At 40.6% G+C, this 19,148-nt stretch overlaps 1 protein-coding gene across 1 annotated transcript in view; it reads right to left on the bottom strand.

Moving 5' to 3' along the window:
• Window positions 1-700: 700 nt before the first annotated feature.
• Window positions 701-19,148, bottom strand: part of ptprt (protein tyrosine phosphatase receptor type T) — a 470,972-nt gene continuing 452,524 nt past the window's right edge. Inside the window, exons 35-40 of the mRNA XM_053315616.1 lie at window positions 18,535-18,708; window positions 18,277-18,408; window positions 16,282-16,407; window positions 12,337-12,500; window positions 2,765-2,900; window positions 701-754 (exon numbers count right to left, since the gene is read on the bottom strand). Of these exons, the coding sequence (XP_053171591.1) occupies window positions 701-754; window positions 2,765-2,900; window positions 12,337-12,500; window positions 16,282-16,407; window positions 18,277-18,408; window positions 18,535-18,708 (786 nt within the window). The remainder of the gene's footprint in view (window positions 755-2,764; window positions 2,901-12,336; window positions 12,501-16,281; window positions 16,408-18,276; window positions 18,409-18,534; window positions 18,709-19,148) is intronic.

The raw sequence follows: 19,148 nt of genomic DNA, 5'->3' as shown, positions 1-19,148 counted from the left end.
GAGTCTAGGCACCTCAAGCTTAAACGTGAAAAGTTTCAAAATAAAATCTTCCAGTGTGCATCCAGCCTTCATAGAGGGAGACAACATTCAAGGCGTAGAATATATCTAAAAAGGAAATACTGTACAATAATCACATCACAGCCCAGCAGAGAGGACAGAGAGAGAGAGAGAGAGAGAGAGAGCAAGAGAGAGAGCGAAGGAAAAAAGTGGCGCTTTTTTTTTAAACATCTGATTTTCCTTTTTTTTTTTTTAACATATCATTTTTCTTTTTTTTCTCTTTGTACTGTACAAGCATGTAAAGTCCCTCAGTCTCACTGAAGCGAACACACACACACACACACACATGAAAATCACCAGTGTGTATGTTTGTCGCTGTTTTTTTTCTTTTTTTTTAACTCCTCTGTACAGTTTGTGTGTGTGTGTGCGTTTGTCACAGGCACACTTATAGATACACACACACACACACACACACACACGCTCAAATATGCAAGCATGCCGTCTCTCATTCACACACATACACTCTTTCTTTCTCACACACACACACACACACACACAGGCACACATGCTCACAGGTCGGGTTCAGGTCAACACAAAGTCGTTTTTTTGCACTCTGTGTGTGTGTTCCCGGTGTTTGCGTTGAGAGTGACAGGCAGCGTCAACGGCGAATCAGGAAAAAAGGAGAATTTCGGCACAAAGCTGATCAGAAGGAGCTGAGAGCCTCGAGAGCCACTTCATAGCAGAACTTGTACTGTTCCTGTGGAGAGGGACAAACAGAGCAAAAATGCAAAAGTAAGTAACTTAATTTAAATTTTAAGTCAGAAGAAGAAGAAGAAGAAGAAGATGGCGGCTCTGGCAAAAAAATGATAAAAATAGTATTTTTAATCAACAAATCTTTAACCCTCTGTAAATGCCACACTAGCCGGCTAATGAACGTTAACCCTGCTAGTCGGCTAATAAACGTTAACCCCGCTAGCCAGCTAATAAACGTTAACCCCGCTAGTCGGCTAATAAACGTTAACCCCGCTAGTTGGCAATAAACATTAACCCTGCTAGCCGGCTAATAAATGTTAGCCGCACTAGTTGGCTAATAAACATTAGCCCCGCTAGTCGGCTAATAAACGTTAAACCCCCTAGCCAGCTAATAAACGTTAATCCCGCTAGCCGGCTAATAAACGTTAACCCCGCTATTTTAGAGTTGGTGCTTGCTCTGGCTCCCGTTCTGAGGCTCGGAGCTGGAGCTTTGGCGGTGGAAAAGCAAAGAACTGGTGCTTAGTCAGGCTCTGGCTCCGAACCAGTACCAGCTCCAGCTTGGTGGAAAAGGGGTATTTGTCTTGGTGTTGGCAAGTAAGTAACTTAATTTAAATTTTAAGTCATTTTCAACGCCCTAAAACTCCTTTACACCTTTCCCTCAGCGTCCTCTTATGTTGGGTTAGGTTGTATATGTGTGTGTGTCTGGTTAGCAGCTGCAGACTAGCTGTGCTGATGGCTGATGGCTGTGTGGCGTTTGTCAGCAGGTGTGTTGCAGTCCTTGGATGGGAACAACAAATGTCTTTATGAAGATGAAGGAAGTGTTCGCACAGCTGCTACCCCTGTCTCTCTCTCTCTCTCTGTGTGTGTGTGTGTGTGTGTGTGTGTGTGTGTGTCATATGAATACAGAGTCTGTGCAATACAATCTAAAATCTGTATTACAAGTAATTACAACATTTATATCTAATTATCTCTGATTCATCTTTGATTTCTGAAAGCATTAGATTATGAAAATGTTCTCAGTTTAGTGTTTATTTAATAGGAAACTACAAAATAGATAAAAATTTAGTAAATTTAGTCTGTTGTTCATCCCTTGCATGCATGGAGGCAAAAACAAATGAAGGCAGCAGCAGCACAGACATATATACTAACCCTAACCCATGTATATATATCTATGAGCAGCACTACCATAGACATATATACTAACCCTAACCCATGTATATATGAGCAGCACTACCATAGACATATATACTAACCCTAACCCATGTATATATGTCTATGAGCAGCAGCACTATAGACATATATACTAACCCTAACCCATGTATATATGAGCAGCACTATAGACATACTAACCCTAACCCATGTATAATGTCTATGAGCAGCACTACCATAGACATATATATTAACCCTAACCCATGTATATATGAGCATCACTACTATAGAAATATATACTAACCCTAACCCATGTATATATGAGCAGCACTATAGACATATATACTAACCCTAACCCATGTATATATATATCTATGAGCAGCACTACCATAGACATATATACTAACCCTAACCCATGTATATATGAGCAGCACTATAGACATATATACTAACCCTAACCCATGTATATATATATCTATGAGCAGCACTACCATAGACATATATACTAACCCTAACCCATGTATAATGTCTATGAGCAGCAGCACTACCTCAGACTCTGCCTCCACCATTAATACAGCATCTTCTTATGATTACTTAAAACTATTTAGAAATCTGACGCATAGTTTCAGTGTTAAAACTGATAAAATAATTGCTGTCTGTGGTTCTATATCAGCTATGGCATTAAATTTGAAAAATAAAATAATAGCTTGCAGCAACATATTGAAAAAATCTTTTGGAACTTTTTGAATTATGAACTATGAACTGAACTTGAACTACAGTAGTTCTTGTAGAAAGTGAATTATTGTATGTATTAAATTTCAGCCCTCGTTAAAAGTTTCCCTCCGTTATCAGACTGAGTCCTCACCATAGTCTCCACCATGTTAGTCTTGTTGTTTCTCAGCGTTTTGACGGTGTGGAAAACATCCACGATGTTCTGCTGCTGGATCATCTCATTGATGCTGCAGATGGCACAGAACGTTCCTGAACGCCCTCCGCCGGTACTGCAGAGGAGGAAGAGGAGGAGGAGGAAGAAGGTGGAGGAGGAAGAGGAAGGTGGAGGAGGAGTAAGTTGGAGAAGGAAGGTGGAGGAGGAGGAGGAAGGTGGAGGGGGAAGGAGGAGGAGGAAGGGGAAGGTGGAGGAGGAGGAGGGAAAGAGTGGGAAGAAAGAAGGACAGAAGATCTTCATCATTACACAACATCATCGTAATTATCATCATCATTCTGGAAACTGAGTCATTAAATAATTAGTCCAATCATGAAGAGAAGGAGAGAAAAAAAGAGTTTAAAAGGGTTCAGGGAGGACAGAAAATGGATAGAGTGAAAGTCAGATATTCTCTCTCCTTCTTTACAGAACAGCACGAACTTGCTTTTTTCCCTTTTAATCACTCTCTCTGTGCTCGGCTTTTAAAAATGTGTTCATCATAGAACTGAATGCTTTTTTCAGGAATTTCTCTTTTCCTCCGAGTTATTCTACTGTCACCGTTTTGTTACAGCTGCTGTGTTGAAGTTGAATTTGTCATCATTTAAAAAAATAAAAAATGAAATGATGCTGTATGTAGTTTTTGAGAGAGTTGTATAAAGCATTCAATGAAACGAGTAACATTTATACTTTAATAAGTTCAAATCTGTAATTTCTGATTTCAAAGAGTTTAATGACCTTTCAAAATAAAAGAAAATCCTCCTTGGACAAGAAGACAGGGAATATATTTCTGCCCAAAATGTATTGAAGGTGAATATATATTGATATATATTTGTATTTAAATTCAAATATCCATCTTAATGTTGTGTTGATGTTAATATTGTTATTTTATACTGTCTAAATATTTGGACTTATTGTATTTTGAAGATTTAGCAACATTGCTCTTGAAACATCCCTGCCAGTAAAGCCCATTTAATTAAATTGAATTAAACTGAGTTGAATTGAGTTGAATTGGTCCTTTTATTGTAATGGCCTTAAAAATATGTTTGGATTCATTTGTGTGTAGGAGGAATTTCTTTTCTATTAAGAAAAGTAACATTGAAGCAATAGGAGATTCATTCATTTGATTAAATTTGGTGTTTGAATAAAGTTCTGCTCATAGTTTTCAAATTGTGAAGACAAAAAGAAAAAGGGGATTCAAATAACAAGGTCTAATTATTAGTTTTCTAACTGTAGGATTTAAGTTTGCAGAAATAAAAAATGACTGTACCATATTGTGCAGTTAGTAAAAACCATATTTGAGAAATATTAAATAATTATGACAAAAGTTATGCAAAGGCCAAACAGGGCAAATAATAGCATGACATGACATTGACAAAGTGAAGAAACCTGTCAGTGAATTAAGACAAATAATAAAAGCTTCACTAATGGATTTATGACATGTGAATATAGTTTAACACCTTCAATTTGACTTTTTAAGGCTGCTCAATTAATCAAAATATGATCGTGATTACGATTTAGGGGCCAAATGATCTCAAAACTAATAAAATCGAGGGGGAAATGATTTTTAATAATAATGAGATAGCGCTCAATCACAAACGTTTTATTTTGAAAAGCTTAGACAGGAAGCCGCCGCAGCACCGTTAGTTTGACAGAAGCTGAAACACACGGTGAAATGTTTTAACTGTAAATAAAAGTGCAGAGTTTCCAGCCTGCGTCAGACGATGGTGAGTTTACTGACTAATTATTAAAAAACAGGAAGTGTCGTCATGGTAACCAGCTCAGCTCTGATATCACCGCACATTTTCCGCTGTGTGTTACATTAAGCGGCAGATAAAAGGCTGCTGCTTGGAGAGAAAATTAATTAAATGTCCAATAAATGCAGCATGTTTCTAAAGTTTAAAAATAATCATTTTAATAATCATGATTTCACCCAAATAATCGTGATTATGATTTTTTCCATAATCGAGCAGCCCTATGCTTTATAAAGACAAAGACTTCCTTATAATAGACACAAAGTGCAGTGATGCAAACATATATATGTGTGTTTACTGGCTTTGTGCCCCAAACCAGCAGTCAGTCAGTGCTCTGCCAGACAGACCACCTGCCATGAGAAGACTTTCCCCTCTCTCCTGGTTCCAGCTGAATTCTTTCAGTATTCACACTGAATAAAACATTGGTGTAGTGAGAGGTGTAGTGAGAGGTGGAGTGGCAGCCATCACAAAATCACCCACTATTGACCGACTCAGCATTAGCATTAGCATTAGCAATGCCAGGACTGCTACAGTTCTCCAATTCTACTTAGATAGTGTCAGATTAACCTTCCTGTCGTCCTCCCGGGTCAAATTGACCCCATCTGTTTTGACTGTTTCTTCTTTCCTTCCTTCCTTCCTCCCTCCCCCCTTCTTTCCTTCCTTCCTTCCTCCCTCCCTCTTTCCTCCCTTCCTTCCTTCCTCCCCTCTTTCCTCCTTCCTTCCTCCCCTCTTTCCTCCCTTCTTTTGTTCCTTCCTTCTTCCTTCCTCCCTCCTTTCCTTCCTTCTTCCTCCCTCCCTCCTTTCCTTCTTCCTTCCTTCCCCCTCCCTCTTTTCCTTCCTTCTTCCTTCCTTCCTTCCCCCCTCCCTCCCTCCTTTCCTTCCTTCTTCCTCCCTTCCTTCTTCCTCCCTCCCTCCTTTCCTTCCTTCCTCCCTCCCTTCCTCCCTCTCATCCTTCCTTGACTCGAGGTCAACAGGAGGGTTAAGGGTTGAATTTTTGTTTACTTGGTTGCTCCTGCAGAAGACTTATAATGTAATGCTCTCATACAGTATGTGGAAAAAGTTTAAATAATAAATATTTGTTATTCATAAAAAAATCTGCCACAAGTATCAGCAGATTTTTTTGTGCCTCATTAACCATAATTTTCATGCTTTTACTGCATGTTTGTACAACACCTCAGGTCTTCATTATTCTGAGTTTGGTGAACGTATGAGATTTGAATGTAAAATAAGAAAGTATTCCTTATGCACTACTCTCCTGACTTCATGTTCGCTTCAGTTTTTGAGATGCTTGTTAAGAGTCAGAAGATAATTTCTAGGTGGATATAAAAAAAGAAAAAAAAGAGGGCGAATACATTTTACATCAGTACTGTCAGAAACACCTCAGGGCTAAAGTACATAAATATTATGAAGCTACTTACTGAAGAACAAATCCAATAAAATCAATACAGGTCAAGACTAAAGTGGTGCTGGTGGTCAGGGGCAACTGAATAACTTTCACACAGCTCATAGAAATGTACAAAAGATGGTTGGAAGCATATTAACCTCAGAGTATGAGTGTCAACCAGTGAGCTCTTTAAATCAACACAAGTATCAGACAAACATGGAGCTGAAGCAACTTTCCTCTTCTAAAAACCTTCATCTTTGTACTATCACCCTCGTACAGGCTTTTATTGTGAAACTGGTTATTTTATTGAAGGGTATTTGGGATGATTAGAGGTGGCTGGTGGTTTGTGTTTGATAATTGGTTTCTGTGAAATGCTGTGGAGGAAACATCTGTACAGTAACTTTTGTGAAATCTTGTATTAGAAGAATTGGCTGTGTCTAATTTTTTAGGAGGTCAGCAAGGGTTCATTGTTTGGTTTATGTACTTTACTTTATTATCCTCTCTTCTTGAACTTTGAAGGGAGTAGGAACTGTCTGTATCACTCCTTCTGTCATGCTGCACGAGTAAAGAGAAATATTCATCACACTGTTTGTGATTCTTCAGAGAAACATCAACTCTTACACATGCAATAAGACTTTCTTCTACATCCTCAATAAAACTGGATTTTTATGTCAACAGAATGAAACTTTTTGTTTTAGTCTGTGTAAAGTAAGAATAAATATGTGTTCTGAGTTTGACATACCACAGAAAAGTGTGTTGTTAACCACCCTGCCAAATTTGAATGATTAAAAAAATCGCCAAATATATGAAATTAGGCTTCGAAGTTGTGTAAAAATCAGCCTCTTTCTCTGCTCCCAAACGCTGTGGGCGTGGCCGCCGAGTCGACTGAAACCCCGCCCCCTACCAAGTGTCACCTGTCAATCAAAGTCACCACCTCTACCAGAAACATGAACGCTACGTCTGAGAGCTTTCTGCGGCTAGCTCAGCAGCTAACTCTGCTGCTAGCTCGGCGGCTAACTCAGCTGCTAGCTTGGTGGCTAACTCAGCTAACTGGCTAACTGTAGACTGTAGTAGTAGTAGTGTGCGCTGAATGTATTTATACCTCTACAGCAGCAGGGGCGGGTTTATGTTAATCACTAAATCCTGAACACAGAAATCTTGAAACACAGTTTGTGAAGCCTAGCTCCACAATTCAAATCTAAATGGTTGAAATGCTTTTTACACCTTTTTTAGAAATACATTTATGACCTATTTAATGTGTTTAGAAGAAAATGTCTGAATTCACTTTACACTGTCTTTTAAAGGATACTTCTGTGTTATCACAACTTGGATCTCATTTTCTCAATATGAGTTTTACCTCAAAATAAAGTTGTCTGATGTCTTCTCAACTCAAAAAAACTTACAAACACATGAATAAAATTGAATCCCTACATGTTGTGAATACATTAGAAATCTGCTAGAAGAAGAAAACTCACTATTCTTGTTATTCTCTTCTATCTAAATTACACATGCATATACCGTTTAACCCTCCTGTTGTCCTCGAGTCAAGGAAAGGAGGAAGGAAGGGATGGAGAAGGAAGGAAAGGAGGGAGGGAGAAAGGAATAAGGGAGGGAGGAAGGAATAAGGAAGGAAAGGAGGAAAGGAAGGAAAGAAGGACAGAGGAAAGAAGGAAGGGGGAAGGAAAGGAAGGAAGAAAGGGAGGAAGAAGGAAGGTAGGAGGGAGGGAGGAAAAAGGGAGGGAGGGAGGGAGGGAGAAAGGAAAGAGGAAAGAAAGAAGGGAGGAAGGAAGGAAAGAAGGAGGAAGGGAGGACAGGAGGAAGGGAGGAAAGAAAGAAGGAAGGAAGGAGGGAAGGAAGGACAGATGGAAGGAAAGAAGGAATGAGGGAAGGAATGAGGGAAGGAAGGAAGGAAGGAAGGACAGATGGAAGGAAAGAAGGACAGATGGAAGGAAGGGAAGACAGAAGGAAGGAAGGAAGGGAAGACAGAAGGACGGAAGGAAGGGAAGACAGAAGGAAGGAAAGAAGGAAGGGAGGAAAGAAGGAACAGTCAAAACAGACGGGGTCAATTTGACCCGGGAGGACGACAGGAAGGTTAAATATGAACAGCACAGAGTAATGTGTTAGATGAGCTGCTCTTCTCAATCCTCCAACAGTCCCCCCCCCCCAGTGTGGTTTTACTGAAAATGAGAGATTTACTTATAGCAATAAAAGACCCATCAAGACTCCAAAACCTTCAGGACAAGAAGAAGAGCGGGAAAAGTAATCCATTTTCACCAGCTACTGATTGAACCATCATGTTTCTCCTTATCTCTGGTATTATGGAGGCTGTGAAATCGATGAGCCGGGCTGATTAAGCGAGTGTTTCTGTCTTTACCCAGAGGTGGACCAAGCGTGTTTCCTCATCACGCATATTTACTGACAGTGAGAGAAGAAGGTAATTAATACTAATGGATTCACTTCTAAATTACTCTCTGGTCTTAAGCTTCCTGTCGTCCTCCCGGGTCAAATTGACCCCCGTCTGTTTTGACTGTTCCTTCCTTCCTCCCTTCCTTCCTTCCGTCTGTCATTCCTTCCTTCACTCTTTCTTTCCTTCCTCTCTCTTTCCTTCTATCTTTCCTTCCTCCCTCCCTCCTTCTTTTCTTCCCTCCTTCCTTCCTTCCTTCATTTCCTTCCTTCCTCCCTCCCTCCTTCTCTCTTTCTTTACTCCCCCCTACCTTCCTTCCTTCCTTCTTTCCTCTGTCCTTCCTCCCTCCCTCCCTCCCTCCCTCTTTCCTTCTCTCTTTCTTTTCTCCCCCTACCTTCCACCCTTCCTTTTTACCTCTGTCCTTCCTTCTTCCCTCCCTCCTTCTTTCTTCTGTCCTTCCTTCCTCCCTCCTTACTCCCTCCATCCTTCTCTTTCTTTTCTCCCCCTACCTTCCTCCCTTCCTCTGTCCTTCCTTCCTCCTTCCATCCTTCCTTCCTCCCTTCCTTCCTTCTTCCATCCTTCCCGCCTCCCTCCTTTCCTTCCTTCTTCCATCCTTCCTTCCTCCCTCCTTTCCTTCCTTCCTCCCTTCCATCCTTCCTTCCTTGACTCGAGGACAACAGGAGGGTTAATTGTTATTTTATATAAAAGAACACACATATAATTGGAATTTTATAACCTACTAGTCAATTTGTAGATTTGAAGCGGTTGGTACATCACTTTGTGCATCACTTGGGGGGCAAAAGTATCGACCAAATGAATAAATGTAGGTTTTAATTAAGAAAAAGTACTATAAGCTAAAAGTGACTTATTGACTGTGAGCTGGGAGGTTAGAGGACAGGTTGTGTAGCTCTGTAATTATCTGTTTTTTGCCCTCACATAAGGTATTGAACTCTCTCTCTCTTCTGTAAGGGTCAATAGATGAGTTCAGATACAGTACTTTGATTTTTAGCTACAGTAGCAGCATTGATCATGTATCTCCTTGTTTCTTTTCATGATTAACTATGAAGTCCTAGCAACAGTTGATAATAGTGGATTATTTTACTGAAGTACTAAAATCATGATCATGCAGTGACTTTATTTATTCTTATATGTTATCTAGAATATATACTAGGGCTGTCAGCGTTAACGCGTTAATCACGATTAGTGCAATCCATAATGCGTTAATTTTTTTTAATCGCATTTTAATGTTGCAAGCCTTTTTGTCCCTTCTACTCACCCGTAGACGGCTCCTCTAGCTGTAGCGCTATGCTTTGAAGTGGCCTCCTGCAGTAAACCTACCGCGCTGATGGAAAGTAAGAGAGCTACTGGACTTTTGAACGGCTTGTTTAACTTTAAAAAACTTCCAGACGGTTCAGTTGACAAGTCAAAAGTAAAATGCAACCTGTGTCAAACGGAGTTTAACTACCACCGGAGTACGTCGGGTTTGAGTTAGCACCTCCACGCTAAACACCCAGGTGCAGCCAAGCGAGCCTCAGCTCCACCAAAGGACCATTTTGGAGTGTGGGAGTCGCAGCAGAGCCGTGATTGATTCCCAGTTAAGACACTCTGGTAAGAAATGCTTTACATGCAATTCAAAACGCGATAAATCGTGATTAACTATGGAAATTCTGCAATTAATCTGCGATTAAAAAATTAATCGTTTGACAGCCCTAATATATACAGATGTGAGAAATATAAACTGTGTATTTAGAAATAATAGAGAACTAAGATATATATATATATTTAATTTTTAACCATAAGAGCATATTATTACAAACTCTCTCTAACACACACACACACACACACACACACACACACTGAAAAGAAAAGAAAAGAAAACCTCACAGCAGCTAGAAGAAGAAACAAATCAATGCCAATTCTGATTGGCCCAATGAGCTGTGACAGGGGATGCTGATTGGATGAGCATCAGTGATGTGCTTAAGGCAATGTTTGGAGTGTGTGTGTGTGTGTGTGTGTGTGTGTGTGTGTGTGTGTGTGTGTGTGTGTGTGTGTGTGTGTGTGTGTCATTGCAACTGAAGTTCCCTGTAATCTCTCTTCTATAGATTTTACAGCCTCAGTTTCCCGCCCTCATTATCAGCTTCATTTGTTCTGCTCAGACAGGAAGTGGATGGGGCTGAGCAGACACACACACACACACACACACACACACACACACACACACACACACACACACACACACACACACACACACACACACACACACACACAGTCACATGCATGTAAGTGTGTGTAATACACATGTACACATGTACTGTTATTCCAGGTTGTTTAAAACATGCATTAGTCTTCTACTGCCTTTGACTTTACTATACTATACTGTATACCTCCATATACACATGAGAGGTACTGCAATGCTTTCTAGAAATCAACCTTCCAAAAAATATTATCCAGTGTGTTAAAAACTGAAGTGATAGTAATGCAACCTTGCAAACAGTCCTAAAATACAATGTGTATAAATATATGTATATATATATATATATTCCTTCCTCCCTCCCTCCCTCCCTCCCTCCTTTCTTCTTCCCTTCCTTCCTTCCCACCCTACTTCCTTCCTCACTTCCTTCCTTCCCCCCCTCCTTCCTTCCTCACTCCCTCCTTTCCTTTCTCCTTCCCTCCTTTCCTTCTTCCTTCCTTCCTCCCTCCCTTCCTTCCTTCTTTCATTCCCTCCCTCCTCCCTCCTTTCCTTCCTTCTTCCTCCCTTCCTTCCTCTCTCCCTTCTTCCTCCCTCCCTCCTTTCCTTCCTTCTTCCTTCCACCCTTCCTTCCTTCCTTCCTCCCTCCCTCCTTTCTTTCCTTCCTTCTTCCTTCCTTCCTCCCTCCCTTCCTTCTTTCATTCCCTCCCTCCCTCCTTCCCTCCTTTCCTTCTTCCTCCCTTCCTTCCTTCCTTCCTTCCTTCCTCTCTCCCTTCCTTCCCTCCCTCCCTCCTTCCTCCCTCCCTCCTTTCCTTCCTTCTTCCTTCCACCCTTCCTTCCTTCCTCCCTCCCTCATTTCCTTCCTTCCTTCTTCTTCCCTTCCTCCCTTCCTTCCTTGAGTCGAGGACAACAGGAGGGTTAAATCATAATGGATATATGAGCATTAAAAACAATAGAGATGTATGGTTGGGTATATTTTAGACATGTGTCAGGTTTACATTGTTATTAAACTGTAATAAGAGTGATGTGAAACTTTATCTCATAGCTTTTATGAATAGCTCCTTTCCACTTTTTCTTTTATTGCAGTGCTCCATCTGTTTTATGTTTGGCTTCCTCGCTCACTAGCAACCTTCAAACATAGCTGAAGTGAGAAGAATGCTGAGTTCAGACCATCTGTATGTCTGACACAGAGAAATGGATGAGTCTAGACACACCATATATTGTTTATATCATTTCAAAGTGTGTGTGTGTGTGTTCTCTTAGAGAAAGTGTATTTTATCATTGTTAAATGTATCTCAACATTTTTCACCTCTTTCACTCTCTCTATTTGCTCTCTCTCTCTCTCTATCTATCTATCTATCTATCTCTCTCTCTCTCTCTCTCTCTTTGCTCTCTCTCTCTCTCTCTCTATCTATCTATCTATCTCTCTCTCTCTCTCTCTCTCTTTGCTCTCTCTCTCTATCTCTCTTTGCTCTCTCTCTATCTCTCTCTATCTCTCTCCCTCTCTTTTTCTCTCCATGTCTCTGTCCTTCTCTTTCTCTCTCTCTATCTCTCTCTCCCTCTCTCTATCTCTCTCTCTCTCCCCCCCCCCTCTCTCTGTCTCTCTCCCTCTCTCTCTCTCCTTTCACACACACTAAGGGCACATTTGTACATATTTCCCTTGATCTGTCATCCCAGTGTTTCATCCCTTCTTTCACCCCTCCTGACTTTTTTCTCACATGTTATGGAATAAGTGCATGCACGTGTGTGTGTGTGTGTGTGTGTGTGTGTGCCTGTGTCGAAACTTACAGGCAGTGTACAACAGTCCTCCCGTCTCCTCCGTCATACTGCTCCTGCCACTTCGCCAGCCTCCTGACCAGCTGGAGGATGGAGCGCTTGGAGAGAGGCGTGTCCCTGTAGGCCGGCCAGCCGATGAACTGGAAGTGCTGCACCAGGCGATAACCGTCTTGTGGCTGAGGAGAGAGAGAGAGAGAGAGAGAGAGAGAGAGAGAGAGAGAGAGAGAGAGAGAGAGAGAGAGAGGATTTGGATTTTTATCACTACAGCTGTCATCACCACAATCAACATAATGCAGAAATTCCTCAAGGAGTGGAAAAGTGGGGAAACAACTGAAACATTTTAAACCATCATCATCTCGTAGTGATATGTGATATTACCAATTTACCAGATTTAAGACCAAATTTTCCATGAAACCTGAGAAATAAATGACTTTTTTTTTTCTTTGGATCTAATTTTAGGATCAGATTGCAGTTTTTCATTTTACCCAATTGTGTAGCATGTGTAGTGGATGATTTTGTCAGACTTTGATAAAAAGAGAAGTTAGAATTATTTTCTTTCTCTGATTTAGTTCGTCAGTCTCTTAACTTTCTGTCGGCCTTCCGGGTCAAATTGACCCCGTCTGTTTTGGCTGTTCCTTCTTTACTCCCTTCCTCCCTTCCTTCCTTCCTTCTACCTTCCTTATTTCCTCGGTCCTTCCTCCCTCCTTCTCTTTCTTTCCATCCTCTCTCTTCTCTTCCCTCCCTTCCTTCTCCCTTTCTTCCTTCCTTCTGTCCTTTTTTTCCTGTCCTCCCTCCCTCCTTCTTTCCTTTCCACCCTCCTTCCTTCCTTCTTTCCTCTGTCCTTCCTTTCCTCCCTTCTTTCCTCCCTCCCTCCTTCTTTCCTACCCACCCTCCTTCCTTCCTCCCTTCCTCCCTTGACTTGAGGACAACAGGAGGGTTAAATGTGCTTTAGACACCATGATAGTTGATATTTGTGATAAAGAAGTCAGTGTTTGGCCCTAAACCTCGTTAAATCAAGGTATGATTGTAAAAAAGAAATTCATGTAGAGTCTAAAATGTTTAATTTCAGGGGTTCAAGCCCACTAATCTGACATTGTGAATGTTTAATATGAAGGTTTGCCGTCTGGTTTGACTGAATATAATGAAAGAGTTAAACAGTAAAAAAAAAAGGAGGAGAAGAAAAGGTCAGTGAACAAATTTCTTCTACCAGCACCAAAAATTGTGAAACCAGCACATTTAGTTTTCCATCCAGCAGGTTTCTGGACTCTTCTCAGCGGTGGTCTCATGTGTTACCAGAGGGGACTTGTAATGATTTACTTTAACTAAACTGCTACATAAAGCATTTGTGCTTCAATTAGTTCTTGTTTTTTTTTAAACAAAATGTCCTTTTCAAAAAAGAAATGGGATTGGACTGAACAAAGAAGGCATCCTATAACGTCTAATTCAATTTCATGGCAGACGAAATGTTTTCAGTCATCTGCCCCGAGGCGTCTGGCATCCACCACCTAAAATACCAGAAAGCACCGTCACTGTCAGACTGATTTACTGCTAGCTTTGTCTCACATGCATATGCACATTGACATTTACACACACACACACACACACACACACACACACACACACACACACACACACACACACACACACAACCAGGCAAATAGATATAAACCTCTCTTTTGGTTCCTTTTTGTCTCTTTATGTTGAGTTAATTTTAAAAATGTCTGACTTCCTGTTCATAAATAACTTTAACCATCATTTCCCTTTCACATTAGTGAGCCAGGTAGTAATACATGTATAGATAAAAATGTGTTTTTACTCCCCTGTCCTTCAATTTCTCCTCATCTGTATCTATTTCCTCCTTTTTTTATTACTTTCTCTCCACTTTTTCTCATCTTCCCTTGCAATCAATGTCTGTTTCAAACTTATTTCTTAGCCTCACTCTTTCTTTATTTTCTTCGCTCCTTTACTCTCTCACTACTTTTCCTTCCCTTCAGGACTCTTCATTCCTCTTTATTTTTTTTATATTTCCCTTTCTCTCTCTCTCTCTCTCTCTCCCTCTCTCTCTCTCTCATCCTTCATTTGATGGCTTAGTGGTACAGACCCAGCGAGGTTGGAGCAGCTCTCGCAGTGTGAGATGTGCTGTTGTGGCGATGATATGAGCCATTTCACGCTCGACTGGTGATGTGTGTGAGAGGGAAGGCGGGAGACAGAGGAGAGAGCGTCGATATAGAGAGAGAGAGTAGGAGAGTAGGGCAGTGAGGAGTTCACTAAGCACTTTAGGAGCATGCAGACGATAGGGCACTGCCAGAACTGTAACATCACTGATGGGTGAGAAAATGAGATGAGAAGGGAGTAACAAGGGGAGGCCTAGAGGAAAGAAAAGGTAGAAAGAAAAAGAAGAGAGATGAGGAATAAGAGGATAGTCTTTTTGAAATGATCTGTTGTTAATGCACCACCTACTACCGCACTGCCATTTCCTCTATGGAGAGCTCACTCAAGCAGGACTCAGTTAGCGCGGCTGCTACACTGTGTTAGTGATGTAATCAGTTTGCTGCAGTGTCATCGTGCTAGATGCTTAGCGGGGGAAGTAAGGGTCACATAAAAGGAAAAAAATATTTAATGTGCTGTTGCATTGTGTTCCTCAGTGTATTGCTCCACTAATTATTGGTATATATCTAATATCGATCAAGAAATGGGGTTTTTTTTAGTAGTTTTCATCAGAAGATCCAACTGATCCTTAGTCTGCCTTGTAAAATATGAATATAAGTCTAACCCTAACCCTTACATACTGTTCAGTCAAATTTGACCCATTTTTTTATATTTAAAAGCTGTGAAAAAAACAGGGTTCCCACTCTTTTCTTGAAATAATCTTCTAGGACTTTTCCAGCTGCTACAGTTTGACAGACAACTGATCAAGTTATTCACTAATCAGTGTGTCCCACTGAGACAATATGGTGATGGGATCTCAGTCTGACCCTCTATGGCAGAGGTGTCAAACTCATTTTCATTCAAGGGCCACATACTGCCCAATTTAATCTCACGTGGGCCGGATCATGAAATAGATGGAGGGAAGAAAGGAAGGAAGGAAGGAAGGAAGGAAGGAAGGAAGGAAGGAAGGAAGGAAACACCCTTTATGTATATCTTATCTGGACCTATTGTGACCCTTAATATACAAAAAATGCATCATATTTTTATTTTAGTGTAGTTGATACACATTTTTGTACATGCAAATGTCCAAATTTGACCCTTTGTACTCTTCATATGCTATAAAATGTTCTCTTAGACCATATTATAATGATTTCAGATGTCTTTTTTAAGTTTAACACTAACCCTTACATACTGTTCAGTCAAATTTGACCCATTTCTTTACATTTAAAAGCTGTGATATATTTATTCAACTGGACTTTTCCTATTGTGACCTTTAATATACAAAAAAATGCATCATATTTTTATTTTTGTATATGCAAATGTCCAAATTTGACCCTTTGTACTGTTCATATGCTGTAAGATGTTTTCTTAGACCATCATATAATGATTTCAGATGTCTTTTTTTAAATATAAATAAACACTGTTTGCTCTCTGACAGCTTAATTAAAGATTAATCTAATAAAAGACCCTGAACACAAGCATTTCTTTATAAAATACAGCTCACAGGAGGACAACCTTCAAGACATAACGATAAAATAATATATTATATTGTGTCAATGATGAACTAATGGTCTCTACGTGAACTGTGTAGGAGTTGCTTTATACTGGAAGCTGGTCTCCCTGCTGTATACCAGCACTCAACAGCACTTGATAGCACAAGGAAAGCTTCCCTCGGATCCATATGCTATACATTAGACATGAAAAGAGCTCATTATCTAGGAAGCTGGGACCTATAACCTGCTCTTTTCACCAAACACAAAATCAAACTAGTCTCATATGAAACAGTGAAGGCCTTGAGTGTGTGAGTACCCTGGCCATGTTGCAGATCCTAAAGATGCGGTTGATGATGTCTTCATCGATGTCGGCTGAGATGAATTCGACTTGAATGGGACCATAGCAACACGAACTCTTCTCCGGCCAGTACTGCATACATAACTGGAGGGAATAAGAAGAAGAAGATGGAAAGAAGAAGAAGAAGAAGAAGAGAAAGATACAGGAGGTGCATTACAATTGGATTTTCTTTCAAAATGCATCACAGTGTAATTAATAAGCGGAAAGATGATATCATAAAACCCACGTGTGAATCCAACCAATCAATTGTAAACATTATCAAACCCATGGCCGGATGTGAATTCAATTTCTAAGCTTTTATATGTCTATTATAAAGCCTGAGTTATCTGCATGTGGAATTTAATACTCGAAATGAGATAAAACTGACTTTCTGAGAAGTCACACATGATGATAATAATGATAATAAGACTGTGATCTCAGCACATTTTCATCCACAGAACAGTTCAGACAAGACAAATAATACTGTGGATATTTTTAACCAGTTTGTGTTTGTGTTGATTTACGATGCCAGACGTGTGAGCTGAGAATCCACAGCTACTCTACAATTAACACTGAGGGAGATGAGACAACTAAATCAAGCCTGCCGTTGATTACATGATTATGTGTGTTGCTACAATTTAGCCATTTTCCCTGCAGAAGTAACTTACTCAAAGGTAGTTAAACAGAATGAGCTGTGCAGATACAGCTGATTACAAGGCTGGTGACTGATAGTAATCCAGAGGAAAAACAATACTTAGGAGGGAACATATCATGCATATTTCCAGAAGTAGATTTATATTATTTGCATGATTTACATTAAAAAAACCTCCTTATTTAATTTATACAGGACAGCTGCAGAATCTCCATAAACAAACAATAATAGTAGTAGGATGATTTCACTGCTTTTTATGGTTCTTTACTCATAAATGCTAAAAAAAATAAACTTCTCAAATACATCCATACATAATGTGCCCTTTTGAATCATCTTAAATCAATCCTGTGGCAACGTACAGTATTTTTAACCACCTGTATGTAACATAACATTACAAATAGCTGCTGGACAGGAAGAAACTATTTACTATTGAATTTTATATTTGGGAAGATTTTAAGTTCATGAATTCAAATCAGGCAGGGATTTCCGGTCCTCTGAAATGAGGCCAACACGGAAGTAACTTAGAGCTGCATTCTATCAAAAGGCCACCAGGGGGCGACCGTCTCTATACAAGTCAATGGAGAATTCACCAACTTCTCACTTGATTTCTAACCTCAGTAAACGTTTTCAAAATGTGTTTATGGTCTCAATCGCTAGTTTAAAGCCTTCTTCAATGCAGTATGATGTTCATTTGGGACATTTTGGCCTCCCTGATTTTATATTTGACGATAAAGCAGGGTATGCATTAGGGCGTGGCTACGTCCTGATTGACAGGTTGATTGACCAATGTCCTCGAGATCCAGCCCTCGCAACCATAGCAACCTCCCCGCTCCGCCCATGGCTCCGCCTCATGCCCATATAAGTAGAATCCGTGTTTTTATTTTTCCCAGCATGCACCTGAAATTTTCAAGATGGCGCTGCCTAGATTCGAAACTATTGGCTTCCGAGCAGCAGTCCACAAACCAATGGGTGACGTCACGGATGTTACGTCCATTTCTTTTATACAGTCTATGGTTCAAATATGCAAAAGAATACACAAATGCTAATCAAGCACTGTGTTAATTTTCTTTTTCTTTTTGTGTTGAATCATTTTGGGTCAGAGGTATGATTGTAGAAAACTGTAACTAAAACCTTCTCAGCTGTCAGGATGTAATGCCAAGGACTGTTAATACACATGTTGGAGTCCATGTGTCTTTGTGTGTTTGTTTTTTGGCTTTAGTTATACAAAAACAGGGATTACATGTGTGTGTGTGTGTGTGTGTGTGTGTGTGTGTGTGTGTGTGTGTGTGTGTGTGTGTGTGTGTGTGTGTGTGCGATTGTACCTGTGCTGCATCCATCTCATTGAGCATTACAATGGAAGAGCAGTTGTAGTCAAACACCAGCCTCCAGAAGTCGCCCATGGTGTTTGGCAAAGGATGCTGGGTAACGATGAAGGCCGCTGGCTGTTTGTGGCTCTGGAGTGTTGAGATGGATCACGAAATAAAAGAGACAGAACAACGGTAAGATATCAAAGCATCTCTGCAGCATCAAGTAAAGAAATATATAAAGAATCAAAACTATATTATAAAATACACACTTACATCCATTAATGCAGCATTGATGTAATTTGAGCTCTCTCCGTCCACAGATATAAGGAAAGGCAGGCACCGGTCCGCTGATAGAACGTCCATACTACGGTTCTTGTCGTGGTTCCTGGGTAGCAAACCCACGCTGCAGTCTTCTGGACGGACTCTAGGGGTCACTATGTTCAGAGTCTGATAGACAGGAAAAAGAGTTTATTAACCTTCGTGTCAAATTGACCCCATCTGTTTTGACTGTTCCTTCCTTCCTTCCTCCCTCCCTTCCTTCTTCCCTTCCTCCCTCCTTTCCTTCCTTCTTCCTCCCTTCCTTCCTCCTTCTTCCTCCCTTCCTTCCTCCTTCTTTTCCTTACTTCTTCCTCCCTTCCATCCTTCCTTCCTCCCTCCCTTCCTTCTTCCCTTCCTCCCTCCTTTCCTTCCTTCTTCCTTCCTTCCATCCTTCCTTTCCATCCTTCTTCCTCCCTTCCTTCCTCCCTCCTTTCCTTCCTTCTTCCTCCCTTCCATCCTTCCTCCCTCCCTCCTTTCCTTCCATCTTCTATCCTTCCTTCCTTCCTTCCTTCCTTTCCATCCTTCTTCCTCCCTTCCCTCCCTCCCTTCCTTCCTTCCTTCTTCCTTTC

Source organism: Scomber japonicus, chromosome 3 (assembly GCF_027409825.1).
Source record: "Scomber japonicus isolate fScoJap1 chromosome 3, fScoJap1.pri, whole genome shotgun sequence".
In the NCBI taxonomy this organism is placed as follows: Eukaryota; Metazoa; Chordata; class Actinopteri; order Scombriformes; family Scombridae; genus Scomber; species Scomber japonicus.
Note: the sequence above shows the minus strand (reverse complement) of the source record. Positions and strands in the feature narration are given on the sequence as shown.